This window comes from Vulpes vulpes, chromosome 3, assembly GCF_048418805.1.
Source record: "Vulpes vulpes isolate BD-2025 chromosome 3, VulVul3, whole genome shotgun sequence".
Taxonomy (NCBI): Eukaryota; Metazoa; Chordata; class Mammalia; order Carnivora; family Canidae; genus Vulpes; species Vulpes vulpes.
Window position 1 is genome coordinate 60,491,404 of NC_132782.1, and position 15,759 is coordinate 60,507,162.

The following is a 15,759-nucleotide window of genomic DNA, read 5'->3' on the forward strand; positions in this document are numbered from 1 at the left end:
TAGTGTGTTCAAAGGACTTCAAGAAATGGCTGGAGCAGAGTGAGGGACAGCGTGATTGATAAGGTCAGAGAAGGGTGTGTGTAAGAGATTGGGTAGGGCTCTATAGGTCAAGATAAAGGGTTATGTTTTCCTCTGAGTGGAAAACCTTGTAGGATTTAAAGCAGAAGAAAGACTGGGGTTTTAAAAGGATGACTCCATTGCTAAATTTAGGATAGATGGGGCTGTGGTTCAGGGCATTAGAAAGGAGACAGGTGAGAGAAGGTGGTGGCTTAGACCAAGGTAGGTAAAGTGGCAAAGTGATCAGAATCGATCAGATCCTAGGTATTTTTTCTGAAGGAAGAACTGGCATGTTTTGCTGATGGGAGTACATGTAGGGTGTAAAAGAAACAAGGATGACTCCCAGGTATCCTGGCTTAAAGGGTTGACAGGACTGAATTTCCATATACCCAGACAAGAAATGGCGGGGCGGGGGGGGCGGGGTTCACCTTTGAAGTATGAACTCTCAGGTGCCTATTAGACATCTAAGTGGAGATAAATAGGTATTATGGGTGCTCTCTAAAGTATGGTAAAGTTTTTCTCACTGTGGACTGTGTTCTAGTACTAACAGTCTGTAATTTAGTCTTGAATACTACAGCTCAAGATTTCTCTTCCATCCTCCAGTTATGTTCTCTATCAGACTCTTTGGTGAGTAATCTAGATCTACAACTTGGAATTGCTAGCTCACTTGAGTTTCAGAAGGATCAAAAAGTTCTGTCAGTAGTTTAAAAAGTAGATTAATACATAAATGGAGAACTGAAACCAGCTTGTTTTGTTTTTATTTTTGTTTTGACAGTTGCTTTCACTTGCTAATTTCGAAGGCAAACAAGTTAAAAGATGAGTGAACTGGAGCAGTTGAGGCAGGAAGCCGAACAGCTGCGGAATCAGATCCAGGTAAGAGCAAAGTTTCTCGTTTTGAAATTTAACACTTTTTTTTTTTTTTAGTACCACCAATGAATAAAACGTGTTCATTTTTGGACCAGTTTACATATATTAAATTTATAAGTCTTGAAATGGTCAGTTTGTTTTTATCGTACCTCTAGGGTCCTCTCTAAAAATCATTCTTAAGAAATCTGTGTGTGTGCTTATAGGCTCTGTGTCCCTAAGAAGTTAATATTCTAGATGTAATTCCTGCTGAAAGACAAACATAATTCTCTTAGTCACACACCTGGAATTGTAGTTTGATGTTTGGTGCAATGTAATGAGGCAGATATTATCACATTGTAAAACACTAGAAAAAAATATGAATCTCTAAAATGTTAGATTGCAGAAAAACATTAAAAATTATTAGTGGCATAATAAAGACATGTCTGTCATCTTTTACTCTTGGAAATCAACTCAAAACAGCAAAGATCTTAAGAAGTAAATACAAGTTCCATCTGGCAACAAAATTAAAAGACATTTAGAACTTCACACCAAGAATCAGAGTGATGCATCAGGGTATGGAAAGGCTCAGAGGGAGGGTTTCTGCAAAGTGGGTAGCATTCCTTCGGGCAAAAATACCGGTAATCCTCTGAACTGGTGGAAATAGAAGTTTCCCTGGACGGAGGAATATCAAGGAAGGTAGAGATGAAAGATGGCACGTCTCTAAACCTTTATGCTTAGGGAGCCTCTTTGGTGCACAGGGTAGAGGAAAGAGACTGAGCTGTAGCCTGGCTCTGGCTGCTTACTGCAGGGACAGCAAGGGCTGAACTGGTAAGAGATACAATTGGAGAACTTCAGCAGAAAGCCAGGAGGAGCCCTAGCAACTTGCAACACTGCCTGCCCCTCCCCTCCCCCTCCCCCTCCTGCAGTAGCTGTTTCCGAACCCCTCTGATGCGGTAAGTGAAGAAGAAGAAGAAGAAGAAGAAGAAAGGATGAGGCACAGGATCTATACGAGGGCATTACTACAGGCAAAGAGAGGAGAGGAGCGAGAACAGGGACGGCTGAAGAACACCAAGGAACTGTTGATTCTGATTGGATTGAAACCCTAACCAAATCTCACTACCAGGAATTCAAGGAAGTGAATGATGTAGATGTGCATAGGAGCTCTGGGTTGGATAGTTTAGGTGTCTGAACCAAGCTGTCAGAATGAAGGAGGGATATGTTTTGCCTGGGATGAAGAAGGCTTCCTAAAACAATCTCCGAAGTAATTTTTCACCAACACCAGGTTGGATTCTCTGATCTCCATGTTGTGTCACTTGCTCCAGAAGCTAAACAGGACAGGCTGATTGGCCAAGCACATGGCCACATAGTGGTGTCATTGAAAAACGAATTGGTCTTTGTAAATATGAGCTTGGCTTTTTTTTTTTTTTTTAATTATACAGAAATGAGATCATACAGTATTTGTCTTTGACTTCTTTTAATGCCCACAAGGTCCACCCATGTTGTCTTTAATAGCAAAATCTTGGGTTTTTTTTTTAATGGCTGAATAATAATGTGTACATACCACATTGTCTTCATACATCTATTGGTGGACACTTAGGTTGCTTCCATAGCTTAGCCATTTAAATTGTGCTACAATGACAGTAGGTGTGCATATATCTTTTTGAGTGAGTATTTTTGTTTTCTTCTAATAAATATTGAGAAATGGAATTGCTGGATGACATAGTAATTTCTTAATTTTTTGAGGAACCTCCATATTGTTTTCTGCAGTGGCTGCACCAGTTTACATTCCTACCAGCAGTGTAGGAGGGCTCCTTTTTCTCCACATCCTCGCTAACACTTGTAATTTCTTGTCTTCTTGGTTATAGTCATTCTACCAGGTGTGAGGTGATATCTCATTGGGGTTGTTTTATTTTATTATTTTTTTAAAGACTTTATTTGAGAGAGAGAGCGAGAGCGCGCACACATGCACACAAGAGAACACAAGCAGAAGAAAGAGAGGGAGAAGTAGGTTCTCCACTGAGCAGGGAGCCTGGTTTGGGGCTCAATCCCAGGACTCCGGGATCATGACCTGAGCTGAAGGCAGATGCTGAACCAACTCAGCCACCCAGGCTCCCCTCTCATCGGGGTTTTGATTTGCTTCCCTGATAGTGATGTTGAGCGTCTTTTCATGTGCCTGTTGGCTCTCTGGATGTCTTCTCTGGAAAAATGTCTGTTCACATCCTTTGACTGAAATTTTTTGATCAGATTGTTTTTCAGGTGTTGAGTTATTTAAATTTTTTATATATTTTGGACATTAACCCCTTAAGGGATACATCTTTTGCAAATATCTTCTCTTTGTTAGTAGGTTGTGTTCCTGTTTCGTTGGTTTCTTTGCAAAAGCTTTTTATTTTGGTGTAGTCTCAGTAGTTTATTTTGCTTTTGTTTCCCTCGCCTGAGGAGACCTATCTATAAATAAGTTGCTAAGGCTGACATCCAAGAGGTTATTGCCTATGTTTTTTGTCGGAGTTTTATGGTTTAAGGTCTTCACATTTAGGTCTTTACTCTGTTTTGAGTTTTTGTGTGGTATAAGAAAATGGTCCAGTGTCATTCTTTAGAATGTTAGATGTCCAGTTTTCCCAATACCATTTATTGAAGGACTGTCTTTTTTCCCCCACCATTGCATCTTTTGATTAATTGGTCAGGTTTATACATGAATTTATTTCTGGGCTCTATACTGTTCCATTGATCTATGTGTCTGTCTTTGTGTCAGTTCCATACTGTTTTGATTATTATGGCTTTGTAGTATATATTGAAATCTAGAATTTTGATACCTCCAGCTGTGTTCTTCTTTCTCAGATTGATTTGGCTATTCAGTGTCTTTTTTGGTTCCATGCAAGTTTTAGGATTATTCTGATTCTGTGTCAAATACTTGGTGTTTTGATAGAGATTGCATTGAATCTGTAGATTGCTTTGGGTAAGGGGGTACATTTTAATAGTATTCTTTCAATCCATGGGCATGACATATTTTCTCTTTTTTAAAATTGTTTGGCTTTTGAATTGTCTGAGTTCTTTATTTTGGATATTCTCCCTATCAGATACAGTTTACAAATATTCTCTCCCATTAAATAGTTGCTTTTTCATCTTCTTGATGGTTTATTTCCTTTGCTGTGCAGAAGCTTTTTAGTTGGTTATTCTTGCTTATTCTTTGTCTTTTGGTGTCAAATCCAGAAAATAATCACCAAGACAGATGTCGGGATTTACCACCTATGTTTTCTTCTAGGAGTATTATGGTTTCAGGTGTTAGATTCAAGGCTTTAATCCATCTTGAGTTTATTTTTGTGTATGGTGTAAGATAGTGGCCCAGTTTCATTCTTTTGCTTGTGGCTCTCCAGTTTTCCCAACACCAGTTGTTGAAGAGACTCTCTTTCCCTTATTGTCATAAATTAATTGACCATATATGCAGAGGAACATTCTAGTTTCTCTGTTCCATTGATCCATATGTCCCATTTTTATGCTAATACCATACTGGTTGATTACTATGACTTTGTAATGTAGTTTGAAATCAGAGAACATGATGCCTCCCGTTTTGTTCTTTAGTCTCAACTTCTTTGGCTATGCAGGATCTTTGGTGGTTTCATACAGATTTTAGGATTACTTGTATTTTTGTGAAAAATGCCATTTGATTTTTTTTTTTTTCAATCATGAGAGAGAGAGAGAGAGAGAGAGAGAGGCAGAGACAGAGACAGGTAGAGGGAGAAGCAGGCTCCCTAGAGGGAGCCCGATGTGGGACTCAATCCCAGGTCTCCAGGATCCCACCCTGGGCTGAAGGCAGTGCTAAACCGCTGAGTCACCCGGGTTGCCCATGCCATTTGAATTTTGATAGAGCTTGCATCTGTATGTAAGGTGCCATGTACTTCTCAGTTTAATCATGTCATGCTATATTTAAAGACCCTCTCTTTCCCCCTCACTCCTTGAATTTGCTCTTTTTTTTTAAGATCTTATTTATTCATGAGAGACAGAGAGAAAGAGAGAGAGGAACAGGCACAGGCAGAGGGAGAAGCAGGCTCCATGCAGGGAGCCTGACATGGGACTCGATCCCAGGTTTCCAGGATCCCACCCTGGGCTGAAGGCTGTGCTAAACCGCTGAGCCACCAGGGCTGTGCCCTAGAATTTAACCTAATTGTATATGTCACTGGTATAAACACATGACATAATAGAAATGTATGCAATATGATTTATTTTTTTAAAGGTAGAGACAGAGAGGCAGAGGCACAAGCAGACGGAGAAGCAGGCTCCCTGCAGAGAGCTGGATCTGGGACTTGATCCCAGGACCTGGGACCCCGGGACCACGCCCTCAGTGAAAGTCAGATGCTCAATTGATGAGCTACCCAGTCATCCCAATATGATTTATTTTAAATTAAAAAAAACAGCAATAGAGAAAACTGTATTTATCTTTTGTAATTGTTTCTTGGAGTGGAAAATATGTCACTTTTCTCTTGCACAAAGATGTCTTGTATTATGGTGGACAATGTGGAGTTCAGCCTTTACTTGGAAATAATTTTTTATTCAGTTTTATAATGGATGAGTGTTCACAAGAGTAAATTCTTCTGAATGTGAGTAGAATCTTTGCATGACTTGCAAGTAACTGCTATTAGTAGAATGCTTATATTCCAGTGTTTTAAATTTTTACCTATTTGCAATAGTCAGTAATTTTCACTTACAGTTTAATTATACTGTTAATGTTACAAGCCCTCTATGAGGGCTGGGATTTCTGGTTTGTCTGCTGTTAAACTGTGGTGCCCAGATTAGTACCTGACACAGTGTTCAACAGTTTTTTTTTTAATTGAGTGATTGAATTAAATAAGATGACCTAAACAATGATAGTTCATATTCATAAAGTTTAAAACCAGAAAACCCTGTTTTTAGAATTTAGTCTTTAACTCTACCATTTTTGGAACCTGGCTCAGGCTATCACTATCCTTTCTGGAAATTCTTTTCATTGTAGGAAAGGTGGACTAAATTATTCCTTGCCAAATGAGGTTTCTCAACCCACAATTTGAGAATTAAAGAATCAAATCATATGTTTGTGTAACTACTTATGAACATCCTTACATAGAAATATTCTAAGTGTTATAAATAGGTGGAAAGGGCAGCTAAAAAGGTCGTGTGTTCCATCTAGTCTCTGCTGCGAGCAGAGGCAGGCATTTTTCCCTTGGCTGACTGGGACGAGTTGTCCATTTGGGGCATTTATTCAACAAATACTGTGTGCTTCCTCTTTGCACAGGAGTATGTTAAAAACAGTAGGGAATAAGTTGAAGAGGATACTACCCTGACCTTTTTTTTTTTAAGATTTCATTTATTTACTCATGAGAGACACAGAGGCAGAGACACAGGCAGAGTGAGAAGCAGGGTCCCTATAGGGAGCCTGATGTGGGACTCGATCCCAGGACACTGGGATCACAACCTGAGCTGAAGGCAGATGCTGAACCACTGAACCACCCAGGAATCCCAGCGCTATGTATTTTTAAAAGTTTTCTGAAATGACCTGAGTATGCTATAAATATCCTTCCTATCATCTCAACTTCTAGATACCAGAACAAACCAAAAGGGAACTCTGAACATTTTTGCTGAATCTTAGTAACAAATATAACTCTGAATACCATGGTCTTATTAAATCAACCTAGTTCATTTTTACTCATGGGGATGCAATCAAAAATTTTTTAATCATAAACCAGAAGTATATTTACACAATGGAATAGAATTGAGAGTCCCTAAATGAACCCATATATCTAGGGCCAATTGATTTTTCATCAAGGATAACAGACCATTTGAGAGGGAAAGAAAGATTTTTTTCAACAGATGCTGCTAGGACAACTGGATATCCACACGCAAAAGAATGAATTTCTACTCCCAGCTCATACCATTTATAAAAATTAACTGAAAGTGGTACCTAAATATAAATGCTAAAAGTCTAAAAATTTTAGAACTAAACATAAGCTGTTAATGTTTGTGACCTTGGATTAGGTGGCAGTTCAATATGACACTGAAAGCCCAAGCAACAGAATAGATAAATTAGACTACATTAAAATTAAAAACTTGTGTAAGGACACTGGTCAAGAAAATGAAGAGACAGTCTACAAAATGGGAGAAAATATTTGCAGGTCATACAACTGGTAAGGATCTAGTGGCCAGAATATATAAAGAGCCCCCACAATTCAACAATAATGCAATTTAAAATGGGCAAAGGATTTGAATAGACTATCTCCAAAGAAGAGGTACAGATGGCCAATAAGCACATGTACAGATACTTCACATGAAAAAGATGCTCACGGGATCCCTGGGTGGCGCAGTGGTTTGGCGCTTGCCTTTGGCCCAGGGCGCGATCCTGGAGACCCGGGATCGAATCCCACATCAGGCTCCCGGTGCATGGAGCCTGCTTCTCCCTCTGCCTATGTCTCTGCCTCTCTCTCTCTCTCTCTCTCTGTGACTATCATAAATAAATAAAAATTAAAAAAAAAAAAAAGAAAAAGATGCTCACCATCACTAATCGTTAGGGAAATGCAAATGAAAACTATAATGAGATACTACTTCATAACCATTAAAGTGGCTATAGTAATAATTTTAAAAAGGACAACAGTATGAGTGAGGATGCAAAGAAGTTGGAAAGTTCATAATACATTGCTGATGGGAATGTAAAATGGTACAGCTTCTATGAAGAAAACAATTCGACATTTAATTTAAAAAAATTAATCAGAGTTACCACATCACCCACCACTCCTAGGTATATACCCAGGAGAATTGAAGAAATGTATACACAACTTACACATGAGGTTCACAGCCTCATTATTCACAAAAAAACAAAAATTGGAAACAACTTAATGTCCATCAGTTAATAGGTAAACAGTGTGATCTATCCATATAATGGAATATTACTCAGCCATAAAAAATAAGAGTACTGACACATGCTATAACATGGATGGTCCCTGAAAACCTACATTAAGTGAAAGAAGCCAGAGATAAAAGGTTGTATTGTAAGATTCTATTTATATGAAATGTCCAGAATGGGTAAACCCATAGAGATAGAAAATAACCTAGTGATTACCAAGGAATGAGGAAGTTGGGAGGCATGGGGATTATTTTTTGTTTGTTTCTTTGTTTCTTCTTCTTTTTTTACTTAATGATAAATGTTCTGAAATTGGTGGTGGTAGTTGTACAGTGTTGTAAATGTACTAACCACTAAAATTTTAAATAGATTGTGTGGCCCAGTGAAAGATATATTTGTAAGTCCACATTTTCAACAAAAATAGTATTTTAGGTCCTATCCAGAGATTTCCACGTTTAAATGTATTATAATCATCTTTCTTTACTTCAGGATGCTAGGAAAGCGTGTAACGATGCAACCCTTATTCAGGTAAAGTGTTTTTTGTTTTTTTTTTAATCCATTTTAGTAAGTCACATGAAAGAGCTTGACACGGATACAAATGACATTCAGATGGTTTTTATTAGTATGTAATTGAAAGTGAGATCTGTATTTAAAAACACTTTGCCAGATGCTGTACATGTGCTTTTTAAAGCATACTTGTTAAAATAGAAGCCTGTGGAAAAGCAAATACTGTAAAAATATGGAGATTCATATGTATTTTTTAAGTAACTTCTGATTCTTTTTGATATGTGCCAATTATGCTTTTTTTTTCTTACATAAACTCTTAGATTGCATTAGTTTAATATTGATAATTTTTATTAAGGAAAATGTTATGCGCTGAATGAAAGCTTTTACTCTTTGATCATCTACTTTGATTTTTACTTGTAGCTTTTTGAAAACTAAAGTTGGGAGGTATGTCTCTTAAAAGTTAATCTGTAATAGATATTCTCAATGGAAAGTGCAAATAGGATCATTTTAAATCAGACCTTTTCTTCAACTTACTGATCCTATAATGGCTCTGGAATTATTTAAACTACCTTCAGTTGCTGTAAATTTGTCTTCTGTTTTATGCCCGTTGTTTCTACTTTATTGTCTGAGTTACGTCTAAGGTAAAGAATAACATTCTTGGTGCTTTCTGAAGATCACATCAAATATGGATTCCGTGGGCCGAATACAAATGCGAACGAGACGGACGCTGAGGGGTCATCTAGCTAAGATCTACGCTATGCATTGGGGATATGATTCAAGGTTTGTACCTGCCTATTTAAAGAATTTATTTCAGAGGCCCCTGGGTGGCTCAGTCAGTTAAGCGTTTGACTTTGATCTCAGGGTTGTGAGTTCAAGCAGGTATGGAGTCTACTTAAAAAAAAAAAAAAAAAATTCAGGTTCTGCCACATACCTTACTGTTAACTTTTCCTTTCATAAAAAGTTGGGGACAACTGCTACCTGAATCCCTGCTAATTTCATTTACCTGCAGGGAAGGGATCTGCGCAGCTTGGTGACAGGGACAGGAAGGTGACTTTTCCCCCCAGGTAGCTTTTTTTGTATCTTTAGAATTTCATACGATAGTGAAAATGTCCAAAGCGAAACAAAGTTCAGTAACTAATAGTTGTTTAGTTAGGAGTTCCTATTTAGCCAGCAAACCAAGCTTTCTGCTGTTCAAGCCCAGTCCGGTTTACTCAGCCATTATGCCCATTTCTCACACACTTGATGCAACTGGAAAATTCACAGTTCCTGATACACTCACTGTGTTTTTCCTCCCCTTGTCAATGAACATACCTTCCTCACAGAATAGACTTCTCTCTACCTTTAGCTTACAGAATTCCATTTTTCAATATGCATTCTTTTTGGGAAGACTGATTCACTCAACAAACAGGTATCTTTCCCCTATTACTTTCCTGTGACATTGATTTTATACCCCCCCTCCTGACAGTTTTCACTTATCTAACATCTTGTAAACGTATGACTACCTTCTCTCTGCCTGATGGTAGAGGCCTCAGAGGCAGGAGGCGTATCCTGCGTCATACCCATCACACAGCCTTGCATTCACAGGCTCTCAATTGATTTAGATGGAGTGAAATATGATTGTTGGGCAAGTCAATAAATAATAATCTATCACAATCTTGAATAAGAATGTTGTCACCATAAAAAAGTTGAATCATAGCCAGAAGCATTTTTAGTAAAATGTTGAAATTTTGCTAAACTCTGTGTCCTATTGGAAACTTTGGCATGCAGAATAAATTTTATTAAATTGGGAGGATATTTTCTGGTGTTAAGTTTTTAATTAGAAAAATTATATTTTTGGAACTGTTCTACATTAATGCAGTGCATGACTAATTGAAGCTACTTTTTTCCTCTGTCAAATTATTTTTGTGTTTGTTCTTCTAGGCTACTAGTCAGTGCTTCCCAAGATGGAAAATTAATTATTTGGGATAGCTATACAACAAATAAGGTAGGATTTCTTAATTATTCTCCTTAACCTTTTATTTGGTCTAGGGTCCAACAGTTCTTTCCTTTATTATTTCAAACTTTAATTTCCTTCACAGATAAACTGATTCCATTTATTTTAATCTAGATTGTCTCTTAGGGCTTAGTGTTTGCTTTTAATATTAACCCCTTTTATGTTCTCAAGGACAGATGTAGGACTATCATTCAGTGTGCTTTAGTTGTCTTATATATTGTATTCTAATATTAGAAAAGTGCACCAGTTTTACATACTCATGATTTATTATTTTTTAAAGTTTTATTTAATTTCTGCACTCAATGTGGGGCTCCAGCTCATGATCTTGAGATCATGAGTCACATGCTCTTCTGACTGAGTCAGCAAGGCGCCCCTATAAATGACTTTTCTTAAATTTCCCATGTGCTAATGTGGCAGCAACCCTGAGATTTTTATTTCTGTTGTAACTAAGCCTGAATGCTTCTCTGAGGCTTTTCTCTGGTCCACTCTGGGCATTGATTTGGGTTTCTGGATTGCTTAGGAGATGCAGTAGATTGGAGGCAAATTCCAGCTTTTTCCCCGTCATCTCTTCATGGAAGAACCATTTTATTTTTTTATTTTTATGGAAGAACCATTTTAATTGGCTCTGACACTTGCCTTGTTTGGTATTAGAGGAAATTCCTCCTTTGAGTGCTATTACCAAAACAAAGGATTTTATTAAATTCTTAAACATTTTGCACTTAATATTTTGGATGGATATATTAGCATTGAAACATCCTACATCCTTCTCCTAAAATAATTTCTGAAAAGGAAAACTTAAATCCAAATGAATTGGTGACACATGCTAACATGCCTATTATTTTTTTTTGTGTAATTATAAGTATTTTATTTTTCATTGTTCACTTAAACCGTTGCATTTTAAATTTAGCTTATTTTTAGTTAGATGCATTTAATTTTTAGTAATGCTTGCTTCATTGTAAATAGATTTGAAAAATGAAAAAAAGATTTGAAAAATGGACTGTTTTTTACAATATTAGTAATAGTTTTTGCATGTTATTTGTTGTACAGATGCATGCTATTCCTTTGAGGTCTTCCTGGGTAATGACCTGTGCCTATGCTCCCTCTGGTAATTACGTGGCATGTGGAGGGCTGGACAACATCTGCTCTATATATAACTTAAAAACCAGAGAGGGAAACGTGAGAGTGAGTCGGGAGTTACCAGGTCACACAGGTGAGCTCCACAAAATACTGTCCTTTCTAACTAAATATGAGGACTCCTGAGTGAGCCAACCAATGAGAGCAAGGGATGAACTGTGCTCAACTGTTAAAGCTTGAGTATTAATCAAGTGAGTAGAAATGGCTATGAATCTGGGATGCACCAGATTGTAGTTCTACAAATGATGATGTAACTTTATTTTTATTTAAAAAATAGCACTGTTTTGTAAAAAAAAAAAAAAAAACAGATTGATTACAAAATATTCAAACAATAATAATAATTTTAAAAAGCAAATACAGAAGCACCTGGGTGGCTCAGTCAGTTAAGTGTCTGACTCTTGATTTCAGTTCAGGTCTCTATCTTGGGATCATGAGTTCAGGCCCCATGTTGGGTTCCATGCCCAGCATGAAGCCTACTTTAAAAAGAAAGCAAATAGAATTTTCTGTTTTCTCTGCAACCATATAACAATTATGGGATTTTGGCATCTGTACTTAGTAATTGAAAGTATGTATTAGGTTCATAGTAGGAAACACTTCATAAATGTGGTAGTGCATTGCTTGATTTGCCAGTATGCGCACCATAGTGTGTACACAATAGTATAGTATTTGGTTAGCAGTGTTAGTAAGGAATTTATTGCCACTCATCAAGTTTCTAACTCTCTGAATTCTTGGTAGTACTATTTGATCATGCTTTTTTACAAAAATCTCTAATGTCCTTGTCCTGCCATTTCCGTATTTTGAGACACTGGTGAATTCTGAGCTTTCAGGGAACACCTTTTCTATGAAGCCTTTACCAAGGTGGTTGTAATTTCTCACAGTATTATTAAAGGATTTCCAGTGTACTGAGCCCAGTCTGCCATAGATGATAGAGATTTGTGTAATGGAATCTGTTTCAGGTCCTGCTACCTGTAGCAGGTAGAAGCGACTGTGTCTTAAGTTTGTCATTTTCAGGGTGTCCAACACGACACCATTGACAGTAAATACCTGAGAGTTGATAAAATTTAGTTGCAGACAGCATAGAACTTGAAGTAATTAAAAGTAGAGCTAGACATTATAGTAACAAAACTTTGTTGCCACATATTGTGCTGTTAAAAATGCATATTACTATTTCACATGGTAATGGAGTTACTCAGTCAGTGATAACCTAAATGTGTTGCTCTGTGCTGCAGGCTACTTGTCCTGCTGTCGTTTTTTAGATGACAGCCAAATTGTTACCAGTTCAGGAGACACAACTTGGTAAGTGTGGCCCACAGGAACACTGATTTGGGGATTGAGGGTGGTAGTAGGAACTAACATAAAAGACGTTATAGTCATCATTTTAATATATGTTTAATTATAGTGCTTTATGGGACATCGAAACTGCTCAGCAGACCACCACTTTCACTGGGCATTCTGGAGATGTGATGAGTCTCTCTCTGAGTCCTGACATGAGGACATTTGTTTCTGGTGCTTGTGATGCCTCTTCAAAATTATGGGATATTCGAGATGGAATGTGCAGACAGTCTTTCACTGGACACGTGTCAGATATTAATGCTGTCAGTGTAAGTAAATCACATTTCTTTTTTTTTTTTTTAATTTTTTTAAATTTTTATTTATTTATGATAGTCAGAGAGAGAGAGACAGGCAGAGGGAGAAGCAGGCTCCATGCACCGGAAGCCCGACGTGGGATTCGATCCCGGGTCTCCAGGATCGCGCCCTGGGCCAAAGGCAGGCGCCAAACCGCTGCGCCACCCAGGGATCCCGTAAATCACATTTCTAAGCAAAATTTATTATGCATACAAACTGTTGAGATCTATAACCTGATTTTAACCCCAAAAACTCCAAACAGGTAACCGCAAATAGATTAAGCCAAGTAAGTACTCAGTATATGAGAATGAACTGGTCATATGAAGTATAATTGTCCCAGGTAGATCAAGTGCTAAACTGTACAGGAACAACTAGGATTTCCAAAAGTACTGTGAATGCAAGTGCTTATGTGTATCAGACACTCCTAATTTTGTGAGAAGTGTGTTTAAGGAAAAAATTGGTTACTCTTTATTCACATATTGAAAGCCATTTTTTATAATTTTGTTGAACATCTGAGAAAGTAAATACTGTTACCGCCTGCCCCCGCCTATTATCAGACCAGCCTGGTTAGAAGAATAGAGATTTAAAGCAGGTTAACCTTGTCTTTTCCATCTCTCATTTTATCACCTTTATCAGGTTGGTGGTATTCTCTTTTCCTAATTTGCTTACATTTTGTCAGGGATGAGTGGAGTTAAATGCTTTTTTCTCTTCATCTATTGAGATGATCATGTGATTTGTTTTTTTAGTCTGTTAAATGGTGAATTCACGTTGATTTTTTTTCCCCAAATATTACCCCAACCCTGTGTTTCTGGGACAAACCACACTTGGTCATCTTGCATAATTGTTTTTAAATATTAGTTCATTTGATTTATAAAAGTTTTGCAACCGTGTTCATAAAAGTTGTTATATTTTTCCTTTCTTGAAATGATTTTTCTGGTTTGTTATTTAGACCAGTGCTGGCCTTGTAGGCAAAGTTGGGGAGCATCCCTCCTCTTCTGTTTTCTGGGACAGTTTGTGTAGGATTGGTATTATTTCTTCCTTAAATGTTTGGTTGGACTTCTCTGTGAAAGCTCTTTAGCCAAGGAGTTTTCTTTGTGAGAAGAGATTTATCTACAGATTTAATGTCTTATTTAGATATAGGCCTGTTTAGATTACCCATTGAGTCCTAACCCCCCACTACGTCAGCATGTGAACTTATTTGAAAATAGGATCGTTGGAGATGTCATCAGCTGTGTCATACCCAGATTGGAGATCCGTCATATGACTAGTATCCTTAGAAAAGGGGGAAATCTACAAACCAACAGGCAGAGGAGGTAAGCAGTGTGAAGAGTCACAGGGAGAAGACTGATACAGCTCTTAGACACCTTGACTTCAAGCTTCCAGCCTCCAGAATTGTGTGACCTTAAATCTCTGCTGTGTACACCATCCAGTTTGTGGTGCTTTGTTAGATAGATGGCATTTACATTTGGTAGAGGCTTATCTGTTTATCTTCTCAACCATCTTTTGGTTGGGGGACAATTTGCTCTATTTTAATGTTTTATTTAATTGATTTTTTACTGCGATTATTTCTTTGCTGTGAGGTTGGTTTCATTTTCTTTTTTTTTTTTTAATAGTTGTTCATCTTCTCATGATGAACAAATAACTTCAGTTGTTTTTTTTTTTTTTTTTAAAGATTTATTTATTTATTCATTCATGATAGACAGAGAGAGAGAGAGGCAGAGACACAACACAGGCAGGGGGAGAAGCAGGCTTCATGCCGGGAGCCCGACATGGGACTCAATCCTGGGACTCCAGGATCGCGCCCTGAGCTAAAGGCAGGTGCCAAACCGCTGAGCCACCCAGGGATCCCCTCATTTTCTTTTTCTAGGTATGTAAGGCAGAAGTTGATCCCACTGATTTGAAAACAATTTTTTTCTTTTTTAATATTGAAGCTTAAAGTGATTCATTTCTAAACATTGCTTTTGGTGCATTCCACTGATTTGAATGCACTGTGTTTTCATTTTCATTTAGTTAAAAATTCTTTAAAAATATTTTTGATCTTGGGCAGCCTGGGTGGCTCAGCGGTTTGGCACCGCCTTCAGCCCAGGGTGTGATCCTGGAGACCCAGAATCGAGTCCCACATTGGGCTCCCTGCATGGAGCCTGCTTCTCCCTCTGCCTGTGTCTCTCTCTCTCTCTCTCTATTTCTCATAAATAAATAAAATATTTTATTTTATTTATTTTTTTTTTTTAATTTTTATTTTATTTTATTTTATTATTTATGATAGTCACAGAGAGAGAGAGAGAGAGGCAGAGACACAGGCAGAGGGAGAAGCAGGCTCCATGCACCGGGAGCCCGATGTGGGACTCGATCCCGGGTCTCCAGGATCGCGCCCTGGGCCAAAGGCAGGCACTAAACCGCTGTGCCACCCAGGGATCCCTAAATAAAATCTTTTTAAAAAATAATATTTTTTATCTCTTTGACCCTTGAGTTTTTTTTATTTTATTTTATTATTATTTTTATTTATTTATTTTTTTAAAGATTTTCTTAATTTATTCATGAGAGACACAGAGAGAGAGAGGCAGAGACACAGGCAGAGGGAGAAGCAGGCCCCACACGGGGAACCCTACGTGGGGCTCGATCCTGGGCCTCCAGGATCACACCCAAACCGCTGAGCCACCCAGGCTGCCCTTGAGTTTTTTTAGAAAGGTGTTATATAGTTCTCAAATATTTGGAGATTTTCTAGATATTTTTA

General features: G+C 37.8%; 1 protein-coding gene across 3 annotated transcripts in view; it reads left to right on the forward strand.

The window, feature by feature from the left end:
- The window catches only part of GNB4 (G protein subunit beta 4), a 57,940-nt gene that overhangs the window by 26,684 nt on the left and 15,497 nt on the right, over positions 1 to 15,759 (forward strand). For 2 of the 3 annotated variants that reach the window (XM_072752627.1, XM_072752628.1), the window contains exons 2-8: positions 833 to 930; positions 8,255 to 8,293; positions 8,946 to 9,052; positions 10,193 to 10,256; positions 11,313 to 11,475; positions 12,629 to 12,695; positions 12,799 to 13,000. In XM_072752627.1, the coding sequence (XP_072608728.1) occupies positions 874 to 930; positions 8,255 to 8,293; positions 8,946 to 9,052; positions 10,193 to 10,256; positions 11,313 to 11,475; positions 12,629 to 12,695; positions 12,799 to 13,000 (699 nt within the window). In that variant the 5' untranslated portion in view covers positions 833 to 873. Of the gene's footprint in view, positions 1 to 665; positions 685 to 832; positions 931 to 8,254; positions 8,294 to 8,945; positions 9,053 to 10,192; positions 10,257 to 11,312; positions 11,476 to 12,628; positions 12,696 to 12,798; positions 13,001 to 15,759 lie in introns of those variants that run through there. The other variant, XM_026007202.2, reaches the window with a different exon arrangement.